A 26,114-nucleotide genomic window follows, 5' to 3' on the forward strand; every position below is an offset into this window, starting at 1 on the left:
GGACATTTAACAGTGGAAGTTTTATTAAACATTTACATGTTTTCATGAAGAACACTGCCTTGGATGAGAAAATCAGGTGTATCACTATATAAGCACGCTTATCAAAAGAAATGCACCCAAGGGCAAAAAAGAAGCAAAGTACATAATCTAGTTATTGATAATCAGCAAAAGAACCAGATAAAAGGAGGTCAGAGTCTCAGAAAGAGACTGAGAAACAGAATCCATTTATTTTCATAAGGGCGTAAACCGATCATCATCTGCTGTTGCATAGACTCCATTAATTTGTCCAGCTTTTAAATCTAAAGTATGACAGGGAATTCTATTTTCCATTGTTATGGCTGCTTCATATATATCATCTAAATCTTCTGTTTTTTCAGCATTCCTATGTCTGGAAAAGAGAGAGAATAAAATTGCTACTGTCAGCAAAATATGAAAAGCATACATCCTTTTAGCCTTAATTTTGCAGATAAATTAACCTTCTATAAATATTACAATACAATACAGCTTTGGTGTAGTGGTTAAAGGGCTGAGGCTACAAACTGGGAAATTGTGAGTTGAAGTCACTCTTTAGGCACAAAGACAGTTCTTGGGCCAGTCACGTTCTTTCAACTCTAGGAAGGAGGCAATGGCAAAATGTTGCCCAGAAAACTGCACAGCTGTGTCCACCAACTGCTTGGAATCAATACCAACCTGAGGGCACCAGAAGTACAACCACAAATATTTATACTTTAAACAAATTTCAATTACAAAGTCCTATCTCAAAAATATTGAACATTCTGTACCTGCCTCTCCTCAGCCATGCCTCTTTTAAAATGCCACTACCACCTACTTGAGGAAATTTGAGACGGAGGAGTAAATACAGTTTCCTTGTTCCAATGCTTTTGCTATTAAAGGATTCAATAATTTAATTATTTAAAATGCACGTGTTAACTCTTGATTTACTGTGATAGAGGAGTCTCCTTTGGTCTGCCCTGGGATTCTGCCCTTAGGAAAAGATCTAGACCTCCATAACCCTCACACAAGGGGAAGGTTGGCTGGCTGAATTCTCACTATCCATGTAAACATATCCCAAATCCCTCATCCTCCTGCTGTCTCTACAACGGACCCCAAACAACTACCTGACAAGCAAAAACTGCCTGACAAGCCTAGCTAACTTTGAAAGGCTGCTTTGGACACAAATATAAACACATTTTTACACTAACTTTGCATAAAGGAATCAGATTCTTAGCTCAATAGTGCCTCCATTTAGTATATCTTTGAGTATCAGAAAATTGGGGAGAAGGAGGAATGTTCAGGAAATAGCTTATGCTTTCATAGCCTGTCTGGAAATGTTTCACATAATTAGTGTCAGGTTCCGAAGGGATAATGAAACTAGCCAAACACAGAAACGGTTTGAAATGCAGTTTGTATTCTTCCTTTGGCACGAACTGACCAACAAAGCACTAAGGCAATGAATAAATAGTCAGAGCTGCCACCCTGTGCTTTCCACCACCTTTTATAGCTACATTGATAATTAAGATAAGCCTCACCCCGTGCCTGCGCACACCCATCGTCTTGTGACCCAAAACGAAACCATCCGGCAATTAATCATGGATTGTTAGCATGAATTTCTTCAGTTTGTATAGGTAGGTCGGTGAGTCTTGGCAGTTGGCCCAGTCTTCTCCCCTGAATGGCAGCTCCAGGCCTCGGAACTGACATGCAACCCCCTATCACGAAGACAGCATCTGGGGAGCTACGAATTACAGTTAGTTAGGAGTTGAAGGACCCCTTTCCCCTGGTTTTGTGGGATGTTTGCGGTGGAATTTCACTACCAGGTGGGGTGCCCTACAGTCCTTGCTATGAACCCAAGATGCCTCCGACAGGGAATAACCTTTCCATAAAAGAAGGTTTTGTAACCGTCCCCTGTGCCACCTGGAATCTAGTATATCTTGCACTATATAGTGCTGTTTCCCATCTACAGTAACCAGGGTTGGCAGCTGTAGTGGGTCTCCTCTGATATCAGAGGCCTGAATTGATCGGAGCAGGCTGCAGTGGAAGACTGGATGTGTTTTCCCCAGTAGAAGGGGGAGTCTTAGCTGCACTGTGACCGGATTAATAACTCACATGATTGGGAAAGGCCCAATGAATTTGGGTCCAGGTTTCTTACATGGCAACGGCAGACTAAGATATTTAGTGGAGAGGTATACCCTCTGGCCTACATGGAAAGGTCCTTGCACCTTCCGTCTTTTATCGGCACTCTTTTTATATGTGGCAAAAAAGTGACATAACACATTCCTCACCACTTTTTAAACTTTTTGCATCCGGGCTATCCAGTCCTGCGAGGTTGTGTCATCGGGATGCACTTGAGGACACTCTGGAATTGGAACGAACTCCTGCCCTGTGGCCACATGGAATGGGATAAATCCCATACTTTTGTGCACTGCATTGTTATATGCAACTTCTGCAAAGGGGAGGAGTTCAGCCCAATCGGTCTGTTGGTACTGGACATAACGTCTCAAGTAGCACTCCACCATCCGCTGCACCATTTGTCGTGGGGTGGAAGGCTATACTAAGTCCCTGTGAAGACCCCAACATTGCCATGAATCTACGCCAGAACCAGGCAGTGAATTGCACTCCCCTGCCTAAAATTATCCTTTTGGGGATGCCATGGAGTCTATAGACATGGGTAATAAACAGTTTGGCCAGCTTCCTAGCAAATGGAAAGCCAGTTCATGCTCCAAAATGAGCCTGCTTGGAGAACAGGTCTATTATCATCCAAATGACCTTGTTCCCTTGGCTGTCTGGTAAATCCACGATGAAGTCCATGGCTATCTGTTCCCATGGTCAGATTGGATCTGCCACCTTCTGTAAAAGTCCAGGAGTTTGTCAGAGCTCCCACCCTGTGCTTCCCACCACCTTTTATAGCTACATTGGTAATTAAGATAAGCTGCACCCCGCGCGTGCGCACACCCATCACCTTGTGACCCAGAACAAAACCACCCGGCAACTAATTATAGATTGTTAGCATGAATTTCTTCAGTTTGTGTAGGTGGAATGGTGAGTCTTGGCAGCTGGCCCAAGCTGCTGAATGGCAGCTCCAGGCCTCAGAGCTGACAATTAGTTTATCACTAAAATCAAAACCCTGGATAATTTAGGTGGTTGAGAATGTACCAGTCAGACCAGCCACAGCTAATTCCCTAGGAAAGAATGACCCTTGATTCCATAGGGAAAAGGTACTTTTACTAGAAATGCTGAGTGCAAGTGAATGGGGCAAGCTCTGAAGAGAAATTGTACGGAAATCTTATATCTGAAAACAATCCCCAACCCTCCCCACTGGGAGGATAGTCCAATCAAATCCTGTGCTGATGTTTTGGTAACCTGGTGCCTCTGGCATTGTGGTAAATTCCTTTTCCAGGGCTGGCATCCTTGAAGGCGGGAAGATGGCTCAACTGGGCACTCCTGGTTCCTGTCAGTGTCCATACTCGCCAATTTCTCACAACAGTCTTTCATATCCCCAGCATTCTTTCCATCCCAAATGCCCCCTCCTCCCAGGTTATGGGACTTGCTAGTGAGCTTCAAAGAAAGCGAAGATAGACAGCTGACAGTACCATTTATATTTTCTCCAATATAATTCAATATAAACCCAATGGTTGCAACTATTTGATACTTCTTCTAAAATGTAATTATGTTAGTGAATCTATATCTGAAGGAACAAATTAATATTTTCTGGTCTATTTCAGTTTTTGACCTTGAGCACCACTGATTCATTGACAGATCATACCATATGATTTATGTTGCAGCATCAGCAATTTAGAGGAGATAATGAACTCAAAGGTCAAGTACAGCACATTTTCAACCCATAATACATGATGTAACAATCTCAGGATTTACATATCAGTAATATTAACAGCCATAAAACTTTATTGACAATATCATGCAAACTATTGAATGAAGACATTTGCTAAAAGTAAATTAACCTTGATTGCAAGGTGGGCTTTATAAAATCTCACTGCTGGAAGCCTTTCATGCATGTCTTTCAAATGGAAAGCCACACACTCATATATTATTTCCTAACCCACTACAATTAACAGTCTGAATGAATTCCCATGTTTGTTTCTTTGTTTACTTATTTATACAATTTCTATAAGTATCCATCTCAGTCAATGATTCTAAGCAGTTTACAGTTATAAAAATACATTATAGTTAAAAATACTAACAACATCTTAAAACACTAAAAACACCCAGATTAAATATATACAGGAGCAAAGTACTTGGCCAGTTAGCAACACAGTCAGTGACACATTTAACACACCAGGGACAGGAAAAGATCCAGGGATTTTTTAGGGCCTTACAAAAGGCTAACTAATAGGGTTGGGACCATTCTAATCTTTGAAGGGAGGATGTCCCATAGAGCAGGGGCCACTGTGAAAAAAGCCTGTCTTCTGATCACTGGCAGCCAACACTCTTTGATGGGATCTGTACCATTTTGTTCAATCTGGTTGGACTGGTAGAGACTCTTGGAAAAAGGCAAGCCCTCAGGTTACCAATTTCAGTAGTCAGTTGTTTAACACAGTAAATAAAGTGTTTCTGATATGCCCCAATGTAGCAAAAGCAAAGGTGCCTATTGAGGAAGAGATTGCAACAAATGGCTCTATTACAAGATAGACAACAATTATGTATCCCAACCCTTTTAGCCTTCCAGAAGGTTGTGGAGACCTGACTCTTCTCCTGGGTTTTGGGCTTGATGGGGGTGTTGATCTGAGAGGCTACCATGTTTTCCCCAAAATAAGAGCTATCCCCAAAAATAAGCCATAGTTTGATTTGTACGTCTGCATCTAATATAAGCCCTACCCCAAAATAATCCCTAGTTAAGAACCCGCCCACTCCATACTCAGAGTTGCCTGAACTGTGAGATAGGTGGAAAATTAATTTTATAAATAAATAAATAAGAATGATTTATATGCACTGCTTCTCCTGACCCCTTCAGTTCTATATGTGGCAGTGTTGCTGCATGTTTTTCCCTTTCTTCCATTCTCTCGGCTTCTGATTAGACCTTTATGTTTCCCTATATTTATATTGCAAGCAACACCTGTCTCTCTTACTTATTAGCTTGCCTTCCCTTGATGCCTACTTGGCACAAAAGACGATAGTATACCATGGATCAGTAGGTATTTATTTAGAGAAGAGGCATCTATTAGCCTAACCCTTTGTTTATTAAAAAATGGGGAAAAATAAATCAGGAACAATAAGCAAAAATACTGTTCATTCCTATTTATGATTGGGGACTGACCCAAAGCAAGACAACTCAAAATGCTCACCTCTTGGGGTGATAAATCCCAAAAGATACGACTAAAACAATTCCAATCACAATGATGCCAAGAATAACCCCAAATACAATCAGCCAAATGGGCAGAGGTTGCTCAGCTGGTGGAGCTAAAGTTGATGAGATTTCCAAGAACTGCAGAGTGTCGTCTGTTAATAAAAAGGCGTTGTTGATCCGGTTTCTATTCATTCTTTAAAAAGAATTAGTTTGGCATATTTATAATCAATCAAATCAAATGTAGTCAATAAAAATCATAACTTGTTATATTCAGTATGTAAAATGGCTGAAGAAGAAAATGATTTAACACCAGTTATCATTAATTTCATTTCCAACATATTATTATTATTATTGTACAATTATATCACAGCGGCCAGTTGTTTCGCCGGATTTGGCATTGGTTACTAGTCGGGCCCCACCCAGGGGCCTAGGACGTCGTAACGTATTTTCGTAATATGCGTGCAGATCCAAGCAGTGCGGCTTTTTGCATTTGACTGATGGTGATTTTGTCAATTTTTAACTGTTTTAAATGTAATTCCAGTGCTTTTCGAATAGCACCCAGTGTGCCAATTACCACTGGAATTACCACTGCTGGTTTGTGCCATAGTCGTTGAATTTCGATTTTTAAGTCCTGGTATCTTGCGATTTCTTAAAAATTATTTTTATTATATAATTATAATTATAATTATAATTATAATTATAATTATTATTATTATTATTATTATTATTATTATTATTATTATTATTATTATTATTATTATAAACTTTGTGTAATATTGCCTTAAAGTTGGTCCCAAAACATAAATCGATGTAATAGAAAACTGTAAGTGTTCTGACAGAATTATTAATTCTCATATTTAAATTAATTTTTCTTTTTGGCTATCAGTTATTTTTTCTGGGGTCAGTTCAAATTGCTGGTTCTGAGTTTAAATCTTCAAACATCAAAATATTTTTCCACTATAAAGAAACTATATGTTCATTCCACTTTTTTAGATCTCATAAACATAAACATAAAATCAGAAAGGCAAGAGTTCAAAAAGAGTTTTTCATTTATGGCATCAGGATTTGAACTAGTGTAGTAAGAGAAACATTCATGAAATCTTGCTTTAAGAAGTGATTTTGTAGGATTGTGCTTAATTATGCTTAAGAGCCATGGTGGCATAGTGGTTAGAATGCAATATTGCAAACTAATTCTGCTGACTGCCATGAGTTTGATTCTGACTGACTCAGCCTTTAGACTTTAGAAATAGTGCAATGGAGCATAATACTAGAATATTATGTCACATGTTAACTATGCTCAAAGAATTTCATTTCTAACTTTCTAGTGCAACAGATTCAATCGAAAATTAAGTTGCATACTTTAATATTAGATGATTTTATTTATAGAGCCTTCTGTTAAGTACACTTGCTCACTCAGACACTTCTGAATGTTGTATTCTATTCACAGTTGTAATGTTCCGTGGGATTCAATCTTAAGGCTGTGCACAAATTAGTTTCACACAATGTATTTCTCCTAGAATGAATTGCATAGTGAATTACCAATACTTAGAAATGTGGAAGAAATGACAAATACCCCTGCTTTAGATACAACACAGCAGTCATAAATCCCCACACCAAGCACTGGAACTGTTCCTATAGTTCGACTCAGTTGTGACAGAAGGAAGTCTCTACACTAGATCAACACAGCAATATACTAATTATATAAGATCTTATTGATTAATCTTTTATGATGGAGATGGGATAATAAGCTTTGATTTCAGAAATCTCTCTGGCTCAAGATGAGTCAAACTGGAGGAAGGTATATTTTGGAATTTTATTAATTTCACTGTAGTTGCTGTCGGCGCTTATCTGCCCGTCTTTGCCTGGCGTCCGGGACCAACTCCCTTTGGCTTTCACCGCTGCTCCATGCCTCAGGCACCTCCTGGTGGCCAACCAGCCTCTCTGGTCCCTGCTTGGAGTCTGAACCCTGTCCAGGGTCCTTCACATCTTCCAGAGCAGACTCATAGGGTCATGTAATTCCCTTTTGTGACCTTCTGACAAGCAAAGTCAATGGTGAAACCAGATTCACCTAACAACTGTGTAACTAACTTAACAACTGCAGTGATTCACTTAACTATGACAAGAAAGGTTGTAAAATGGGGCAAATTAACTTAACTGTCTCGCTTAGCAAAATAAATGTTGAGCTCAATTGTGGACATAAGTCAAGGACTATCTGTATATAATTTTAAATACAGTAATAGGTATTACAAAAGAACAGCTAATGTCTACAAGTGATAGACAAAAGCTAAATCCAGGCTGTTAGAACAATGTGCCATTGATGCAGAAAGAGATTTGTATTAAATCTGCTTACATTGAATGAATGCTTCAAAGCACAGCCAAAAAAGTAAAAGTACATTCCATTATTCTTTGCATGTACCAACAGGTCAATAATCTCTTCCCCCATGCCAGTGCACTGCAGTTGCCTCTGAGTTTTTCTGTTGAAAACAGTCTAATCTTCTCATAAGCTTAAAAGTTAATCTCTCCAAAACAATGCATTCTCTTTCATTCCCACATTCGTGTTTATTCAACAAATAGCACTGCATTTCTAAAAGAGAAGGCTTCTGTAAAAGCCTAAATTCAACAAATTAAATCATGTAAATTATGGTCATTCACTTTTGAAGCTTGTACAGAAAATCACCAGTATATTGTTGCATCATCTTTGAGTTTATCTATAGTGACCCGTTGGCTGTCAACAGAGCTAACAGCAGAGTCAGATGAGGAGGAAGTCGAGGGAGAGCCTGGGCCAGCTTAGAAACAGCATCGAAACAGAGGCAGAGCTGGGGCCTTCCATCCTCCCCCAGGTAGAGAGGCAGCTGTCTTCGGGGCATGAGCTGAGTGAGGGGGAGGAACAGATGGGGGCCATAGGTGGGCTGCTAATTTTTTTACTACCGGTTTGGGCACGCTCCCGCACACGCAATGCTTCTGCACATGCGCAGAAGCGTCCAAGCGGGTGGGCAGAGCCTCCTGCTCCCACTATCTGGGCCGAACCTGCAGCAACCCACCCCATGGGGCCCATCCCATATGCGTCTTCGTGCAGAGAGGAAAGGAGAGGAGAGCAAACAAAAACAATAAGCCAGCTGTCAAGGAAAAGCAGATGTGGACACTATCCATCCCCCCCAGCTCGGAAATAAATAGTAGGCTTTGGGAGTGGCCAGTTGTTGCAGACAACCATTTGCTTTTAGGATACAGCAAGCTATTTGGAGTTCTAGGCCTGAACCAGATCTGTTGGGACCAATTACATATGGTGTTTTGTTTATCCACCTGACTGTTCCTACCCTGTTTGAAAAGGGGCTTGTTTTTATTCATGAGTAAGCGGCTTATCATTACGTGCTAAGGCTGGGTCAGAACATTATCTAGGCTCAGAAACTAAGCAGTGCCAGACTTTGTTAGAATGGGGGTTGGTGGGAGGCGTCCAAGAAATATTGGAGCTTTGAAATGGATTGGAGTCCCCAAATATCCCAGAGGAAGGCAATGACAATCTGTTTTTGTACTGTGGCCAAGAAGATAGCAGGGGATGCAAAAATGTCCAGCTCAACCTGAAGGAGATTCTACTTTTTTTAGGAGTGTGACCATTAACAGACTGCTTATATGAAGTGCATGGTATATAATAATAGGCTATTTTCTTTCCTACTACAGAAAAAAAATCAAAAACATGATTCTTTAAAAATGAAGTGTGATCAAATGCTATGCATATAATCAGGGAACGGTTTGGTAGTACAGGTAATTCTTGATTTATGATCACAACTGGGACTCAAACTTCTGTTGCTAAGTTATGTAGTTGTTAAATGAGTTGACCACTTTTGTTATGGTTGTTAAGTAAATATGACTTTCCCCGCTGACTTTGCTTGATAGAAACCAACTAGAAAAGGCACAAATGGCAATCACATAACCCTGGGACACTGCAACTGTCATAATGCATGCCAGTTGCCAAGCACCCGAATTTTAATCACATGATCCCAGGGATGCTGCAAAGGTCATTACGTGAGGACTGGTTATAAATCATTAGTACTCTCATAATATTACTCTTAAGTTAAGAATTACCCATAATAGGTTTTTTTTTAATTTACCTTAAAGTTATTAAAAATGAATGCCTTAAAATAAAAACATAAAATAAATGCTTCGAGGTGGAATAATACCTTCTAACTGCTGCTAATCAACAATGGTCCTCTACTCTGCCTTTTTCTCTTTACTGCATTTTCCAGTAAAATAATACAAGGAGCAGTGGAAAAAGTGGAAAGTTACAATAGGGTGATCCAATTATCTGCACATTTCATAAAATGTTGCATTTAATGCCTTATCTGGAAATTGAACCTGGACCTGGACCTGGATTCTAATCCTGTTCAGCCATAATGTGTACTGATTAGAACCTGAGTAGATTTGGCAGCATGGCTTAGTATAACCCAGGATTATGACAAATCTCAATGCAGCTCTGAACATTTGCAGATTGAAAAAATTATGCCAATGATCCTAACAAAAATAAATACATTTGTTTTTAATAAAGTTGTGGAAATATATAACATATATGCCCAGTGTATTACCTTATGGCGGCTTCCACAACATTCCTGGGAATAGTTGTTATATTTGTGAATGAATTTGTGACTACAAACCAAAATGATACCCGACTGGTAACATTGCACAGCAGTACATTAGAAATTCTGAGAATTAAAAACAAATAAACATTACTATAGTAAGTCTTCCCACAGACTCTTGAGACAACCACAAGGTTATGAGTTTTAGATGTAACATTATGATCTCACTTTCAAAGCACAAGCTTTAGAGAGAATGTTTTATTTTTTATTACCTGCCCCAGCTTATTTTTTATTACCTCCCCCTCCTTAGTACTGGCCATTCTGGGTGGGGAATTTTGGGAACTGAAGTTCATATAAATACAAAGTGTACTCAGACTGAAAAAGACTGAGCTATTCTAAGGAGAAGCGACTTGGGTAAGCCAGTAGACTCAATCTTCCCCAGGTAAATTATCTGGAGTTTCTTTTCCCTTCTATTGCTAAAATGCTTCTATTTTTTTCCATAAGGTATATGATCAAGGCAAGAACATGTGAATAGGACCTCAAGATTTACACTAGTTACATTGGATAGGAATCTCAGCTGATGCAGATTAATGGAATCAATATCATATGTTCATCACACTCATAGCATGCTTCTTGTTTAAAGAGTACAGGTAGTCCTTGACTTAAAACATTCATTTAGTGACTGTTCAAAGTTATAATGATCCTTAAAATGTGACTTATGACCATTTTTCACACTTACGACCATTGCAGCATCCCCATGGTCACGTGATCAAAATTAAGCTTCTTGGCAACTAACTCATATTTATGACACGGTTGCAGTGTTTTGGGGTCCCCCTTTTGTGACCTTCTGACAAGAAAAGTCAATAGGAAAACCAGATTCACTTAACAACCTTGTGACTAACTTATCAACTGCAGTGATTCATTTAACAACTATTATAAGAAAGGTTGTAAAATGGGGCAAAACTCACTTAACAAATGTCTTGCTAGAGCAACAGAAATTTTGGGCTCATTGCGATCATAAGTTGAAGACTATCTGTAATTACCTCCAGTATGCAAGAGTATATGCTGCTCCTTAGTGACATCTTCTGGCTGATTACCAGCAAACCAAATGGTTTCAATCACAGTTTTCCATTTTTTAAAAAATGTGTGCCCGTGTATATAAATATGTACACAAATTCATAGAACACACATGCATATACATACATAGATGAACATGTGATTTACATAAGGGTCATTGTGTAGTCTACAGTCAGATACATTCGTATTTAATAATGAAGTCTTCAGTAATGATGATACTTGTCTGAGGTCCAAACATATACTATAAATTCATGAGGTGACATCTCTAAGCCAGTACTGTACAGTCAATTGTTACTCCGGTAGTTTAAGTTTGTTAATGGAAATTTAATTAACATACGCTATAAGAAGTAATATACTAATGTTCTAGATTAAGAATTTATCATATTGATGCAAAGGATTGTTCTGCTTTTGCAATGCAATCCAGATTGAGCTTTATCTTCAATCCTATAGCAAAAATCGCTATGCTAAATTGGAGTTTCATATTAAGATTACATATTATGAAATCATTGCTAATTTGGGAAATTTGTGACATTTGTTTGGAAAATGTTAATTACAATCAACAATAACAGAGTTATTCTGCATAGTAACTATAAGATATATTTGCATTTAGGGAGTGAATGAAAATTCACACATGCATACAAACATATTATATATACACAGTGACGTGCGGTGAAGCTTATGGCTGGTGAGGCAAAAAGAAAAAAAGCGTCTTGACAGCGGGCAAAAAGAGATTTAAAGGAGGAGAAGCTACTGGGAGGGGTAGGGCCGGTGCAGGGAGAAGGACCAGTAGACGATGTGGCGCTGCACAGGCTCCGGGATGAGCTCGAACCGTTCCTCCACCTGCTGGAAGGGCCACTTCTCTGCCACATGCCGCACAATATGTCCAGCAGGGACTCCGGGCTCTGTGTCTTGCCCAAGGGCAGCACTCCGAACGCGGCATAAGCTGCGGTCAGAGCAGAGGGGAAAGCGGCGGCAGTGGAGGAAGTGGCAGTGGTGGCCAATGAAGTTCCTGTAACACAAAGTGCCCCGCCGCCACCGATGCCGCCACCGATGCAGCTGGGCTGGCTGCAGGTTGGGGCAGCGGGTGGGCAGCGGCATCGGCTGGCTGCAGGCCAGGGCAGCAGGCGGGTGGCATGCCGCCCCTGATGCCGCTGCCCGCCCACTGCCCCGGCCTGCAGCCAGCCCAGCAGCATACCCGGGTCTGCAGCAAAGGCGCTTGGCAGCTCCCGCGATGCAAAGTGCCATGCCGCCACCAACTCCACCGCCCACCCACTGCCCTGGCCTGCAGCCAGCCCAGCACCATACCTGGGTCAGCAGCAAAGGCGCTTGGCGGCTTCCGCGATGCAAAGCGGAGAGTTGAACTTGCTCGGAGCATGAACTTTTCCAACACAGGAGCATTTTACAAGCAAGGATCCTGCTGCTAGATTGCGCAGTCACTCAACTGCAAGGCATGATTCGCTGCTCCCAGATCAGGAGGTGGGAGAATCACGTGCCTCCTTTGCATACGAAATTTTTCACTTTTTAACCCTTGCTTAACTCTTAAAAGGCGAAAAATTCCTTATGCAAAGGAGGCCCATAGTTCTCTAGCCTCCCCCTACAGTTAGCACTAAGCAGACTCAAAGTCACTGTGACTTGGAGTCTGGAAGCAACTACCTTGGCCTTTTTAATTATTTTTAAAAAATTATTTAAAATTCTTTCCTTTTCCTCATGACTGGTGAGGCCATGCCTCCCCTGCCTCTAGTGACTGCACGTCCCTGTGTATACATATACACACACTTATGCAAAAACTATTGCAGAAGGAATAGTATCAAATCAAATAATGTTGTAGAGATGCAGAATGGAAACAGCTGCAAAAAAAATGGAAAAATATGTTGTCTCTCAGCTACTCTAACCCTTGGTAACCTCCAGAAACTTACAACCATAATCCTGGCAGGTGGTTGCCTATCCTGCCCTCTGTTGAAATAATAGACCACCATCACTTTGTAGGGCAACCAGAAATTAGCATTAGGCAAGTTGGGTTCATGTTTTCATAAAATCTCTTTCTCACTAGCCTATCTTCCAGGAATGCAGTTGCCACCAAAATATGGTGCCAACTGAACAGAATCAGGACAGGACATGCCAGAATTAAGACAAAGCTATTTGAGTGGGGAATGGCCAAGAGCCTGCAATGTAACTGTAGTGCATAGGAACAAATGATAACACATATAGTTCAAGAATTAGGAAATTTCAAGGTACCTGGAATGATCTCATTGCAGCCATAACAGAAGCAGTTTGATGGTTAGCTTTCTTAGATATCAAATTATTATATCTATCTTATTGCAATTCTACAGTGCCATATCGTGCTGATTTTATCATACTTTTATCTTATTTTAATATTTTATCTTGTGTATTGTATTGCGGGTGGCCCAGTGTCTCAGCAGTGGCTTAGCCTGGTAGCCCAGATTCAAGAACCAAGCATCACATGATGAGGTGAGCTCCCATTCTCACCTCAGCTCCTGCCAACCTAGCTGTTTGAAAGCATGTAAATAGATACCACTTTGGTAGTAACAGCAGTCTGTGATGTCATGCTGGCCACATGGCTGTGGAAATGTGTTGGGAGAGCACTGGCTCAATGGTCCTTAAATGGAGATGAGCCCCACCCTCTATAGTCAGCAATGACTAGCAGAGTCCAATCTGCAGGGATTCCTTTACCTTTATATTGTATTGGCCACATTTTTATATTATAGTATGTTATACTGTACATTAAATTATAAATTATTTCTGACAATACAGTATCTTTTAATGATAATACATACCATATTTCCTCTTGATTTACATGCTACTATAGCAAAGATAATTCCACTGCAATGTACATGCAAATAGGTGGACATATTTGATAGAGACTAAGCAAAATGCATTTCCTGCTATGTGTGAAGTACAAAGTGCAGCATCTTAGCCAAAGAAACAGCAGAATGGTTATCTAATACTAAGTTTCCTAATTTCCAAATCAACCTTCAACAGCAGGACTGGTAAAAGACTCTTATCTGCAGCATATGGATCAGATTTGACATCAGGAAATGGCCATGAATGTCTGAGGGCCTTCCCACCAGCCCATCCCTGGGAAAATATAGATAATAAGCAGGGAAGGTCTAAAGGGTTTTGCTAGGTAATTCAAAATAGTAAAGATATATTAACGTACTCAGCACAGACAGGACAAATCCAGGACCCTGAATTTATTAACAACTTATTAAATTAATACCTGAAGCTATCATCTCATGTTGCTTAATGCTGAGAACTGTTGTACTAGTAATTTCATGCAACAGATCAAATAAATGTATACCCTGAAATGTCCATTTGGTATTATATTACATAGTTATTAATTGCCTAATTAGAATAACATCTTTTTTGACCTTTGATTGAGCCTTGTAACCGAGAAAATATAAGCAACGTTCATGAGTCTCATTACCTGTAGAGGAGAACATCTTAATAGTCACAGTTGATAACACACAGTAGATCACCTTCCTTAAAGGTGAAGAAAAACCCTTATTATCAGTGCAGCTAGTTCTGTTACAGGAACCAGAAGGAAGCAAAGATAACTACTGACCAAAATGTACAATAGTACATTGTATTATTGGCCCATTTTGTAGTATCAGATTATTCCTAAAGATGAAAACTAAATTACTATTCCCTATACATAATATTTGTCATCTTTTTAGATAATGTTTAATTTGTTTTGATTATGGAGAAGAGAAATTAGCAATTTGCTACTGGTTGGTAAGGCTTTCAAATCTTAACACAATGAAAGTCACAGATTTCGGCTCTGATATGTGTATCCATATATGGAAGTGGTCTGCTTAATGGGCAGATTATTCCAGGGGATATTGGAATGTTCATCTCAACCACATGTCTGAGTAGTTCAGTCATTTCCTGAAAATAAATCTTGTGGTCCAGTTCCTAACTGAATGGGATAGCACTAACTACATCTTCCTTCTAGAAGATTTACTATTCAAAACTATTAAACTGCTCCCAGGACATCCAGACTGATGCAATCTGAAGGAAGAATAACATTTTTAACACCCTATCCATAGAATAGAACATTTCATGTACCACTATCGTCTAATAGATCCTGAAAAGGTTTTACCTGGAACTCAGAAGAGCTTATGTCTGTTAAAGTAGATAATTTAAAACAATTAGTCCAGTGGTGAAATTCATTTTTTTTACTTCCGGTTCTATGGGCATGGCTTGGTGGGCATGGCAGGAGAAGGAAACTGCAAAACATTCCATTCCCACTCCACTCCAGGGGAAGGATACTGCAAAATCCCCATTACCACCCCACTCTGGGGTCAGCCAGAGGTGGTATTTGCCTGTTCTCCAAACTACTCAAAATTTTCACTACTGGTTCTCCATAACCTGTCATAACCTGCTGAATTTCACCCCTGAATTAGTGCCTTTTAATAATTTAAACAATACAGTTAAAAGATGAACAGCGATAGAATTGCTTGCATCTACCACTGTTTTACTTTTAATTGTATTGTTTAAAGTAGATAACTCTGATCTACACAGCTATATCATCTTCAGAGAATCAAAGAATGTTATGATTGGAAGGTAGCTTGGGGGTAATTCAGCCCAAAATCCTGGTGCAGAATCTATTATTGGACTATCCCTGACAAGACAGCCATCCAGCTTCTGTTTAAGCTCCTTTAGTTATGAAGAAACTATCATTTCTTAAGGCAGTTTGTTCCATTGCTTTATAGCTGTTACTGTTAAACAATGTTTTCTGATGTCTGATAGAAATCTTCTTCCTTACCATTTACACTCATGGTTTCTCCTCCTGTACTCTGGAACAATTCTGAACAAATCTGGCGCATCTTCTGACTGTCATTTAATATTTGAAGGGAGTGAGTGTATCTCCTAGTCTTTTTCGGGCTAAAAGTATTCAGAACTTCCAAAGTATTCCTCAAATCACTGAGATATGAAAGTTATTTCCAGTCCACAATGAGGTAGAAGTATGCACATCCAATTAAGTAAGAATATTTACAAAATATACTTACTGGGTTGTTTCTTGAATCAAATATCTTCTCATTGCATAAGCTAACATTGCTTTAAATAGATATTCTTCAGTAGCATCCCAGCTATACTTAAAAAACAAACAAACAAACTGATTGGTATACATGGGGAGCTAGAAAAATGCATTTTCCTCCCATAGCCTCTAGGGAAAACAGTAAATGCTTTTGACAATTACAGAAATAGTATTACAGTTTAGAGACATATTTTATATAGTAATTTCTAAATGTTACATATTTTATAAATTTTGTCAAGTTACTCTCTTTCTGCAAACTGCTTAGTGTCATTGAAATTATCTCTAATTAATAATAGCTTACTTTTGCAGAATAAACTTGTAGTATGCTAATCATTGGCTGTCTAAATAGAGTCTGCATTAAAAGCTGCTGGTTTTACCAATGAACATTTAAACCTGATTTGGTTTATTTTAGATAGCTTAGACTTCAACTCCATAATGTCCTGATCACATAGCTTTTGATCTTCTTGGCTGGGAGTTATTAACTCCAGCATGTTTGCAAGTACCAGTATGGTGAAGGCTACCATAAATGATCTCAAATGGGGGGCGGGGGGAGAAGGAGGAATAAACTTTTTGCATCCAGAGACCACTGTTTTAGTTATTTGAGCATGGTGATACAACAGGGACCCCCTGATAGCTCACAAATGGGATAGGGCAATGGAAGATGGGAAGGAATCGCTGGATGGCAATGTTTTTAGCTGATTTAATAGTTCAGCAATGGATTTCTTTATTGTTTATGTTTATTATCAAATTTATAACCTGTCTTTTTGCTTAAAGGATAGCTTACAATAATAAAGCAAAATACAAGCTACAAAAGACACTATAAAATTGTACAATTAAAATAATTTAAAAACCAGTAATTCTATTGGGCACAATAAAGAATTTAGAAGAAGGCAGTGACATGCGGTGAGGTTTATGGCTGGTGAGGCAGTCCTCTCCCCCAACACCCCACTGACTAAAGCACTTCCTTTCGCCCACCTGTGCTCGCCCGCCTGAGCTCTGCTGCGGGCACAGGTGAGCGAAAGAAAGTCTCTTTCGCCTGCCTGAGCTGGCAGGCTGCCATGGACACAGAAGCAGGTGAAAAAAAGTCTCTTTCGCCGGCCTGAGCTGGTGGGCTGCCGCAGACACAGAGGCGGGTGAAAGAGACTTTCTTTTGCCCGCCTGTGTCTGCAGCAGCCCGCCAGCTCAGGCGGGTGAAAGTCATTTTCTTTCGCCCACCTCTGTGTCCGCAGCAGCCCGCTAGCTCAGACTTTCTTTCGCCCGCCTGAGCTGGCAGGCTGCCCTCCCTGCCTCTCCTACCCCCTTCCCTCTCTTCACTCAAACAAACTCTCTCTCTCTCTCTCAAACAAACAAACACACACACACACACACACACACACACACACACACACACACACAAAGTTGCACCAGGAGGATTAAGTTTGAATTCCTCCCTCTCCCTCTGACCCACACGTACACGTACCTTTTCCAGCTTTTTCACAGAGGATTTCAACTCTGCTCTTGCCTGCCATCATGAAAAGAAAAAAAATGTAAAAAGAAAAAGGCAAGAGCTGAGGTCAGGCTGGGCTAGTTGCTGCCAGAGTCGTCATGGATGACTCTGCTTAACTGTTTAAAAAAGCCTCTAAAAAGTGCCCTCTAAAGGAGGAAGCAGGAGAACAAAGTGCTCATCTACGTCAGGAATTTTTCGGCTTTTAACCCTTGCTTAACTCTGCTCGAGTGATCATAAAACACCTAAAGTCACACTAGATGAGGCACATCGTTCTCCTGCCTCCTCCTGTAGAGGGCATTTTTTAGAGGCTTTTTTAAACAGTTGAGCACTAAGCAGAGTCATCCACTGTGACTCCGGCAGCAACTACCTCAGCCTTTTTCCTTTTACATTTTTCTTTTCTTTTCATGATGACAGTGGTGAGGCTCTGCCTCCCCTGCCTCCCCTGACTGCACATCCCTGGAAGAAGGCATATAGTTTGCAGATCACCCAAGCTAAGCGCAGGTATTGGACTTAGACAACACACAGTTTCCAGATTGTTTCAGAGAGAAAGCCTTGATGGAAATTGTCTCCAAAAAACTATTTACCTGGAACTTATTTTGCTTTGGGCATCTCCATGGTTATTGGGTGAGGAATATCTTTCTTACTATTGCATGAAGTAGGACCAGTTCTTTGGCCAGATTTGTTTTATGTAGATATGTAACTGAATTTTAAATTCTGCTTCATTTTTAGTTAGTAACTGGTGTATAGTATTGCATGTAACTGGGATTTTGAATGATCACTATAAGCAAATTTAAGAGTAATTAAGATAAAAAAGACCTGATTATCAACATATATCAGAGTTCTATGCAGTTCTACCACATAACATATGTATTCTGTAGCTAGTGAACAGCAACATTTCAGACATTTGATACAGATAAGTATGTTATCTGCACACGTATCTATACCTGCACACAGATACATTGCATACTGTATAATACCAAAATCAAGCCTTTTATAAGGTCAGTCCCAGGGTTTAACTAACTTCTTCGAGGTGCATCTCCCCTTTTCCTCCAGTCACAACGGTGGATAGTATTGTGCTAGTCCTTTTCTTTTAATTACTTTGTCCCAGAAAGGAATGTTTGAGAAAACACAGTTCCTGCCTTGCCAGTTTCATCCATCTCTAACTTCTTCGAGGTACATCTCCCCTCTTACTTTGTTCCAGAAAGGAATGTAATTTTATCCTTGAACTAAACATACTCAAAACCATAGAAATGGTAGTAGATTTTACGAGAAACCCTCCTATACTACCACCTTTTACTATACTAGACAACACAATATCAACAGTAGAGACCTTCATGTTTCTAGGTTCTATCATATCTCAAGACCTAAAATGGACACCTAACATCAAAAACGTCATCAAAAACGCACAACAAAGAATGTTCTTTCTGTGCCAACTCAGGAAGCTCAAACTGCCCAAAGGAGTTGCTGATTCAGTTCTACAGAGGAATTATTGAGTCTGTCATCTGCACCTTTATAACTGTCTGGTTTAGCTCTGCAATCAAACAAGACAGACAGAGACTTCAATGCATAATTAAAACTGCAGAAAAAACAATTGCTACCAAAATGCCTTCAATTGAGGACCTGTACACTGCACGAGTCAAAAAGAGGGCTGTGAAAATATCTACAGACCCTCACATCCTGGACATAAATTGTTTCATCTACTCTCAAAAGGATGCTCTAGGGCAGGGGTTTCAAACTCAAGGCCTGGGGGCCTGCGTGGTGCTTAGATCTGACCTGCAGGGCCACTATGGAAACAGCCCATTTTCACTAGCAGAGCTCTTGGGCCACCACAGGCACCCCTGACGTATAGTGACATATAGTGACGTATAGCTGACCATCCATACCCTGCCTCCTGAGGCCAAACACAACACTGATGCGGCCCTCAATGAAATCAAGTTTGACACCTCTGCTCTAAGGCATTGCACACCAGAACTAGGCACAAGGATAGTTTTTCCCCCATACCATCACTCTGCTAAGCAACTAATTCCCACAATACTGTCAAACTATTTAGCAAGGCTGTAGTACTATTATTTTTCTCATATGTCCTATTACTTATCTCCTTTTGTACTTATGACTATAAGTTTGTTGCTTGCATCTTTACAATTTATGTTGTTTTATTTAGTTTCCTAATATGATTTATGCTGATTGCTTATTTAGCATCCTATAACTATCACTGTTGTATCTTATGATTTATGCTGAATGTATTTTTATGACTATGATTTATCACTTATAGCTTTTATGTACACTGAGAGCTTATGCACAGAAGACAAATTTCTTGTGTGTTCCATCACGTTTGGCCAATAAAGAATTCTATTTAAATATTAATCACGATTCATTTTGAATACATAGTGGAAAGAGGAAAGTTGAGAGTTCACAAAGTTGATGCTAAATTAAACAAAACTGGACTGAATCTGGATGTTCTGCTTTGGGTATCATGAAATATCCTTCCAGACGGTAACAAGGAAAATAGGTTATGAAGAGGATGTGTAGTGTCCCAGACAATCCTGCGGACCCTGCTCAAGTATTGCTTATTTGCTATGTCCTGGATAAAGGAAGTGAACTACCAATAATCTGCCATCCTCACCATTCTCTGCACCGCCTTCGTGTCTGAAGCAGTAATGCTTCCAAACCAGACAGTAATGCAATATGGCAGGAAGCTCTCGATCTTCCCTCTGTAGAAAGTGGTAAGGACAGGGGAAGGAAGATGTACTTTTCTCATGCGACCCAGAAAATACAGGCGCTGCTGTGCCTGCTTCACCAGTGTCTCACTGTTGAGTGACCGAGCTAGCCTACTCGTTAGGTGCACACCCAGAAACATGATGTTGCCAATCACTTCCACTTAACAATGATTCTCTTTAGACTTTCCTATATTTAAAATGAGACTGTTTTTGTTACAACAGTTCACCAAACCCTCTATTTGCTTGCAGTAAGCACCCTTATTGTCATTTTGAATACTATTGTACCATCCACATACTTCACAATATGGTTGGTGGCAATGACAACAGTCATTGATCAACAGGGTGAACAACAGAGGTCTTAGGACACAGTCCTGAGGAGAACCTGTGCTCAAGAAAATGGTGTTAGAAATATTAGTCCCAATTTACACATCAATAAGAAAATCAAGAATCCAGTTGCACAAAGGAGTATTAAAGCCTAAAAGGCTGAGTTTGTGTATTAGACACTGAGGAATGATTGTATTAAAGGCCAAACTGAAGTAGGCAGCATTCACACATGAGTGTTCTTTCCTCTAAGTGCGCCAAGCTCAAATAGAGAACAGAAGAAATAGCATTCTCTGTAGAGCAATTTGGATGGTAAACAAACTGAAAAGAGTCAAATGCGAGAGAGAGGCTGGATACAATAATTTCCTTTATCAGCTTCTCAAAACATTTCAATACGATGGATGTACGTCAACTCATGCTAGTTATTTTATGAAATATTTCTTTAAATGGTATATATAAATATTTCACTTACTGCATTTTCTTTTAGAGCTGTTTTGATACTAAGCCGTACTTTGAAAGCATTCTGTGCATCTATTACAAGGAAAAAGAATAAAATTAAACATACAATTCACATTTCCTTATGCAGATAATTTGTATTTTTCAGTAGATCACAGCATATATTTGTTACATTTCATTGTACTTCAAAATACACTTCACTTAAAAATTATAAGGTTCCAAGTAAATTTGCTTAGAACAGTGGTTCTCAACCTTCCTAATGCCGCGACCCTTTAATACAGTTCCTCATGTTGTGGTGACCCCCAACCATATTTTTTTCGTTGCTACTCTATAACTGTACTTTTGCTATTGTTATGAATCGTAATGTAGATATTGATATTGGAAGACTACTATCATATCACCCTTAAGTCCTTCTTTTCATTCAACCAGACATACCCAGTTCCTGCAACTGTTCTTCATATATTTCAGTCATATGAAGAACAGTTCCAGTCCTTTAATCCTCTTGGTTGCTCTTCTTTGCATTTTTTCTAGACTAGTCTCCACATCTTTTTTATAGAGGCAGCCAACATCTTGTCTGCTCTTAAATTTTGGATCTGAAAAGAATCACATCCTGGAGGCTGGACAACCTTTGCTGCTATACAATCATACACACACATACACAGAGACACACAGTGGCTTTATTCCCACAGCCTCCTTAACTAAGTTGCCTGCAGCTGCATCCACAAACTTGCTTACCCTGCCTGGATGGATCTTCAACCTGGTTTGGGGTTGTTTGCAGGAGTGCTCTTAACCTTGGTGGTGGTGGTAAACTTAATCTTAATTTATTGGGCAAATGTCATGCATTGATTATTTTTATTTTTTTTTAAAAAGGGTTTTTTATTTTCTCTTTCAAGTTCATTCAAAATATACACTCTTATAATTACCATTAATTATTACATCATTATCATTAATCATTTATCATTATTTTCTTACAAATATATAGAATACAGTTTGGGTCACTTTCTTGCCACCCCATTTTATTTTGCAACAACCTTGCTCCTTCTGTCTTCTCTACCTCGCTTCTCTGCCTTCTTCTTTCCTCCTCTCCTTCCTCCCTTCTTCTTCCCCTCTTTCCTTCCCTCCTCCTCTTCTCCTCCTTCTTACTCTCTCTCCTACTCTTACTTCCCCTCCTTTGCTTCCTCTGCTTTACCCTTTCTTCCTTACCCTCCTCCTCCTCCCTCCCTTCTTCCCCTCTTTCCTCCCCTCTTCCTCTCTTCTCCTCCCTCTTACCCTCTCTCCTACTCCTAATTTCCCTCCCTTACTTCCTCTGCTTTTACCCTTTCTTCCTTACCCTCCTCCTCCTCCCTCCCTTCTTCTTCCCCTCTCTTTCCTCCCCTCTTCCTCTCTTCTCCTCCCTCTTACCCTCTCTCCTACTCTTAATTTCCCTCCCTTACTTCCTCTGCTTTTACCCTTTCTTCCTTACCCTCCTCCTCCTTCCTCCCTTCTTCTTCCCCTCTCTTTCCTCCCCTCTTCCTCTCTTCTCCTCCCTCTTACCCTCTCTCCTACTCTTGATTCCCTTCCTTTACTCCCTCTGCTTTACCCTTTCTTCCTTTTCCTCCTCATCTTTCCTCCTTTCTGTTGTTGCCTTTGCTTATTTACTTTCTCTGATGGGTTCTCGGAGTGGCATTTCTGGAAACCCAACTTTATATTTTTATACATATCATTTTCTCTGTTACATTTTATTTCTAATAATAATTCCACTTGTGTCATTTTTTAAATTATTATCTTGCATTGCATTTTTTTTTTTTTTTTGCTCTTTTCCTTTTGCATGGTTTATGGTACTTTTAGCAAGCAGGTTTTTATTGTGTGAATGGGGCCAATTCGGACTCCTGAGCTTGGCTCTTGATGACAGGTCTGGTTGTGGATTTAGATATAGTTAGAAGTACCTGGCAGCGGCATGGAAAACATAGCCGGGCGCACGCCCCTCACAATTACAGCCCGGAGCAGGACCTAAGCCCCTTCCTCCCTTACAGGAACACTTTCTCTCCATTATGAAGTCTCTGAGGCTAATTGTACGGGGTGTGCACATGTGTCTATGTTTCTTGCGCTGGTGTCAGCGACCCCTGTCAAATGGTCGTTTGACCCCAAAAGGGGTTGCAACCCACAGGTTGAGAACTGCTGACTTAAAAGATAAATGAAAAAGAAGCAAGTCTGTAAGTTTGTAGATATTCACCATGGGGTAATCATAGGCTCCTTACATAGATTTCAGTTCTAAAAGGTTCACAGATCATAGAACAATGTGTTTGGAAGCGACCTTGGAGATCTTCTAATCCTGTGATAGTGAACTTACAGCACCTGTGCCACAGGTGGCATGTGGAGCCATTTGTTAGGGCATGTGAGGCCTTGCCCTGTCAGCTCCAGTGAGCATGTGTGCTCTGGACAGCTGACTTCAGCCTTCTTTTCTGGCCATTTTTCCCTGAAGCCTCCGGAGGGCGAAAAACAACCCAATACGCAAACCAGAAGTTCGGGAATGGACTTCTGGTTTCCCCATAGGGCTGCTTTTCACCCTCTGGAGCCTTCAGGAGGCTTCCCTCAAGGCTCCAGAGAGTGAAAAACAGCCCTATGGGCAATCCAGAAGTGATTTCAAGTTTGCCTGTAGGTAAGGTGACCAGACGTCCCGATTATGGCGGGACAGTCACAATTTATAACAATTTGTCCTATGTTCCGGGGTGGTTTTAAAAAGTCCTGATTTTCTGGCTTCATGTTGAAAGCCCAGTGGATTTGCTTAAGAAGACAAAAGACACTCCGTCCTAACCTCTCTCTCTGTCTCAGTACCTTCATTGAAGATATAATTAAAACATTAAAGCAAGAAAACGGACCCCCGGCGCCCCTTTTACCTCATTTTATAAGAAAAAATGACCAAGTACCATAGAGCTCCAGGAAATACTTGGCTAGAGAAGCCGCAAGTGTTCCTTCCTGGATTTTCCGGAGGGAAGGGGCACGGAGGTTGGAGGTCGGCTCGTGTGGGAAAAATGGTGGCAAAGTTTCTTTGAAAAATATTTCCCTGACTAATTTCATCATTTTAATTTGCTCAGTTCTTTGTATTAACATCTACATCATTCTGGATTGACTTGGAGTGCTCACTTGTGCCTGCTGGTAAATGAGCTGGGTGTTTTTCTTTCTTTTTTTTTTAATGTATTATAAAATAATATTTTATTTATTGTGCATAGGATTTTTTAAAATAGTTTTATTCTGTGTGGATTCTTTTTTTAAATTGTCTTAGACTATTTAAAAAAGATTCTATCCAAAATACAAAATACCAGCTGCAGTTATTCACTTAAGAACTGTGGCAAGAAAGGTGGTATAATGGGCTGACCATCCTCATGGTCCTGTGATCAAAATTTTGATGTTTGGCAACAGTTACAATTTATATTTGTAAATTGTAGTTATGTTGCAATAAAAAAAATTACAATACTATTTTTGCATTGTATGAAAATTTTTGTTGCTCCGTATAAAATTTTTAATCAAGCCCCCCCCCCCCCCGGTCAAAGGTGTCCCTCTTTACCAATCTGAAAATCTGGTCACCTTACCTATAGGGCCATTTTTCACCCTCCAGAGGCTTCAGGAGGCTTCCCTGATGGTTCCAGAGGGCAACAAACAGCCTATGGGCAAACCTGACGTCTGTTCCCAAACTTCTGGGTTGCTCATAGGGCCATTTTTTGCCCTCCAGAGCCTTCAGAGAAGCCTCCTGAAGCCTCCGGAGGACAGAGGAGGCTGTTCCCCCCCCCCAGGCTGCTAGAAAGCCTCTGGACCCTGGGGAGGGCGAAAAACGGGTCCATCACATGCCAAAAGTGTGGGGGATGTTCACGTGCATAGCATTTTGGGTATGGCACGCCTACGTACAATCCCCCTGCGCTTCCCCCACTTTTGGCACGCGGTGGGAAAAAGGTTAGCCATCATTATTCTAGTTTAACCCCCTACTCAAGCAGGAGAGCTAACACCAATATAGACAAATGGTTGTCCAGTCTCTTCTTGAAAATCTACAGTGATGGAGCACCCACAACTTCTAGAGGTAAGCCATTCTATTAATTAATTAACTGTCAGGAAATTTCTCCTTATTTCTAGGTTAGATTTCACTTTAATAATCTTCTACCTGTTACTTCTTGTTCTGTCCTCCAAGTGCTTTGGAGAATAGGTTAACCCCTTCTTCTCTGTAGCAGCCCCTTACCAGAAGACCGTTATCGTATCAGTTTTAGTCCTTCTCTTCATTACACTAGATATACTTACCGTAGTTCCCTCATATATCATATATATTCATCATCTGGTTTAACCTCCAGACCCCTTTTTTCTGCACTCTTTCTAGGATCTATATTCTAGACTAAATATAACATACACTAAATTATTTTAGCCTTTTTTTGACCAATTAACATCAAAGGGGTCATAATGGGATACCTCAACACGATTTTAATAGATTTTTCATCCTAAAAAAATAATAGTTGTTCTAAAAAACTAATCAAATTATTTTTATAGCCAAAATGTATGTGTTACTCAAACATAACATTCACACATCTTCAGTCTGAATTTTTTAAATGTTACGATTTTTTATGCAAATTGTACATGAGGGAGGAAGCATAGAAGGAAATCTTACCTGGTTGGCAAAGCTCAGGATAAGCAATGGTGGTTGCCCAGGCAGATGCAACTAGCAACCTCCCTAGTAACAGTTTTCCTAACTGTCTTCGTGCTAGCATCCTTCAGTTGGAAAAACTTCAGGCAAAGAGAGAAAAAATAACCCCTGTAATACTGTTAAGCTTTCTGTGACTTGGGATTAAGCAATTGCAGCAGAAATAGGAAGCAATCAAGTTTAAGGCTTAATAATTAACCCACACCACTTATTTTAAGGGGGAAAAACAGTTATAATATAGTTTTTATTGTCATTGTACAAAATAAATACAATGAAATTGGTTTTATAGAAAGCAATGTTCTCTTCCAGGTACATTATTTTGTCTATTAAGAAATATATTTATTTTTTATTTATTACTTTGTTGTTTGTATGTATATTGAGAGCTTATACACTGAAGAGAAATTCCTTGTGTGCCCAATCACACTTGACCAATAAAAAATATTCTACCATTTGAACATTTTGTCTTTTCAA

The 26,114-nt window shown here is 39.9% G+C and overlaps 1 protein-coding gene across 1 annotated transcript; it reads right to left on the bottom strand.

The window, feature by feature from the left end:
- Positions 1-25,731, bottom strand: CLTRN (collectrin, amino acid transport regulator). The gene is made up of 6 exons (XM_087726241.1): positions 25,611-25,731; positions 21,000-21,058; positions 15,975-16,060; positions 9,877-9,993; positions 5,298-5,492; positions 1-388 (listed from the first exon to the last, which is right to left on the bottom strand). The coding sequence occupies exons 1-6, from the start codon at positions 25,708-25,710 to the stop codon at positions 232-234; spliced, it is 714 nt and encodes a 237-aa protein (XP_087582367.1). The 5' UTR covers positions 25,711-25,731; the 3' UTR covers positions 1-231.
- Between the last annotated feature and the right edge of the window lie 383 nt (positions 25,732-26,114).

This window comes from Thamnophis sirtalis, unplaced genomic scaffold (genome assembly GCF_051295495.1).
Source record: "Thamnophis sirtalis isolate CommonGarterSnake01/CBP01778 unplaced genomic scaffold, rThaSir2_p1.2 scaffold_12, whole genome shotgun sequence".
Taxonomy (NCBI): domain Eukaryota; kingdom Metazoa; phylum Chordata; class Lepidosauria; order Squamata; family Natricidae; genus Thamnophis; species Thamnophis sirtalis.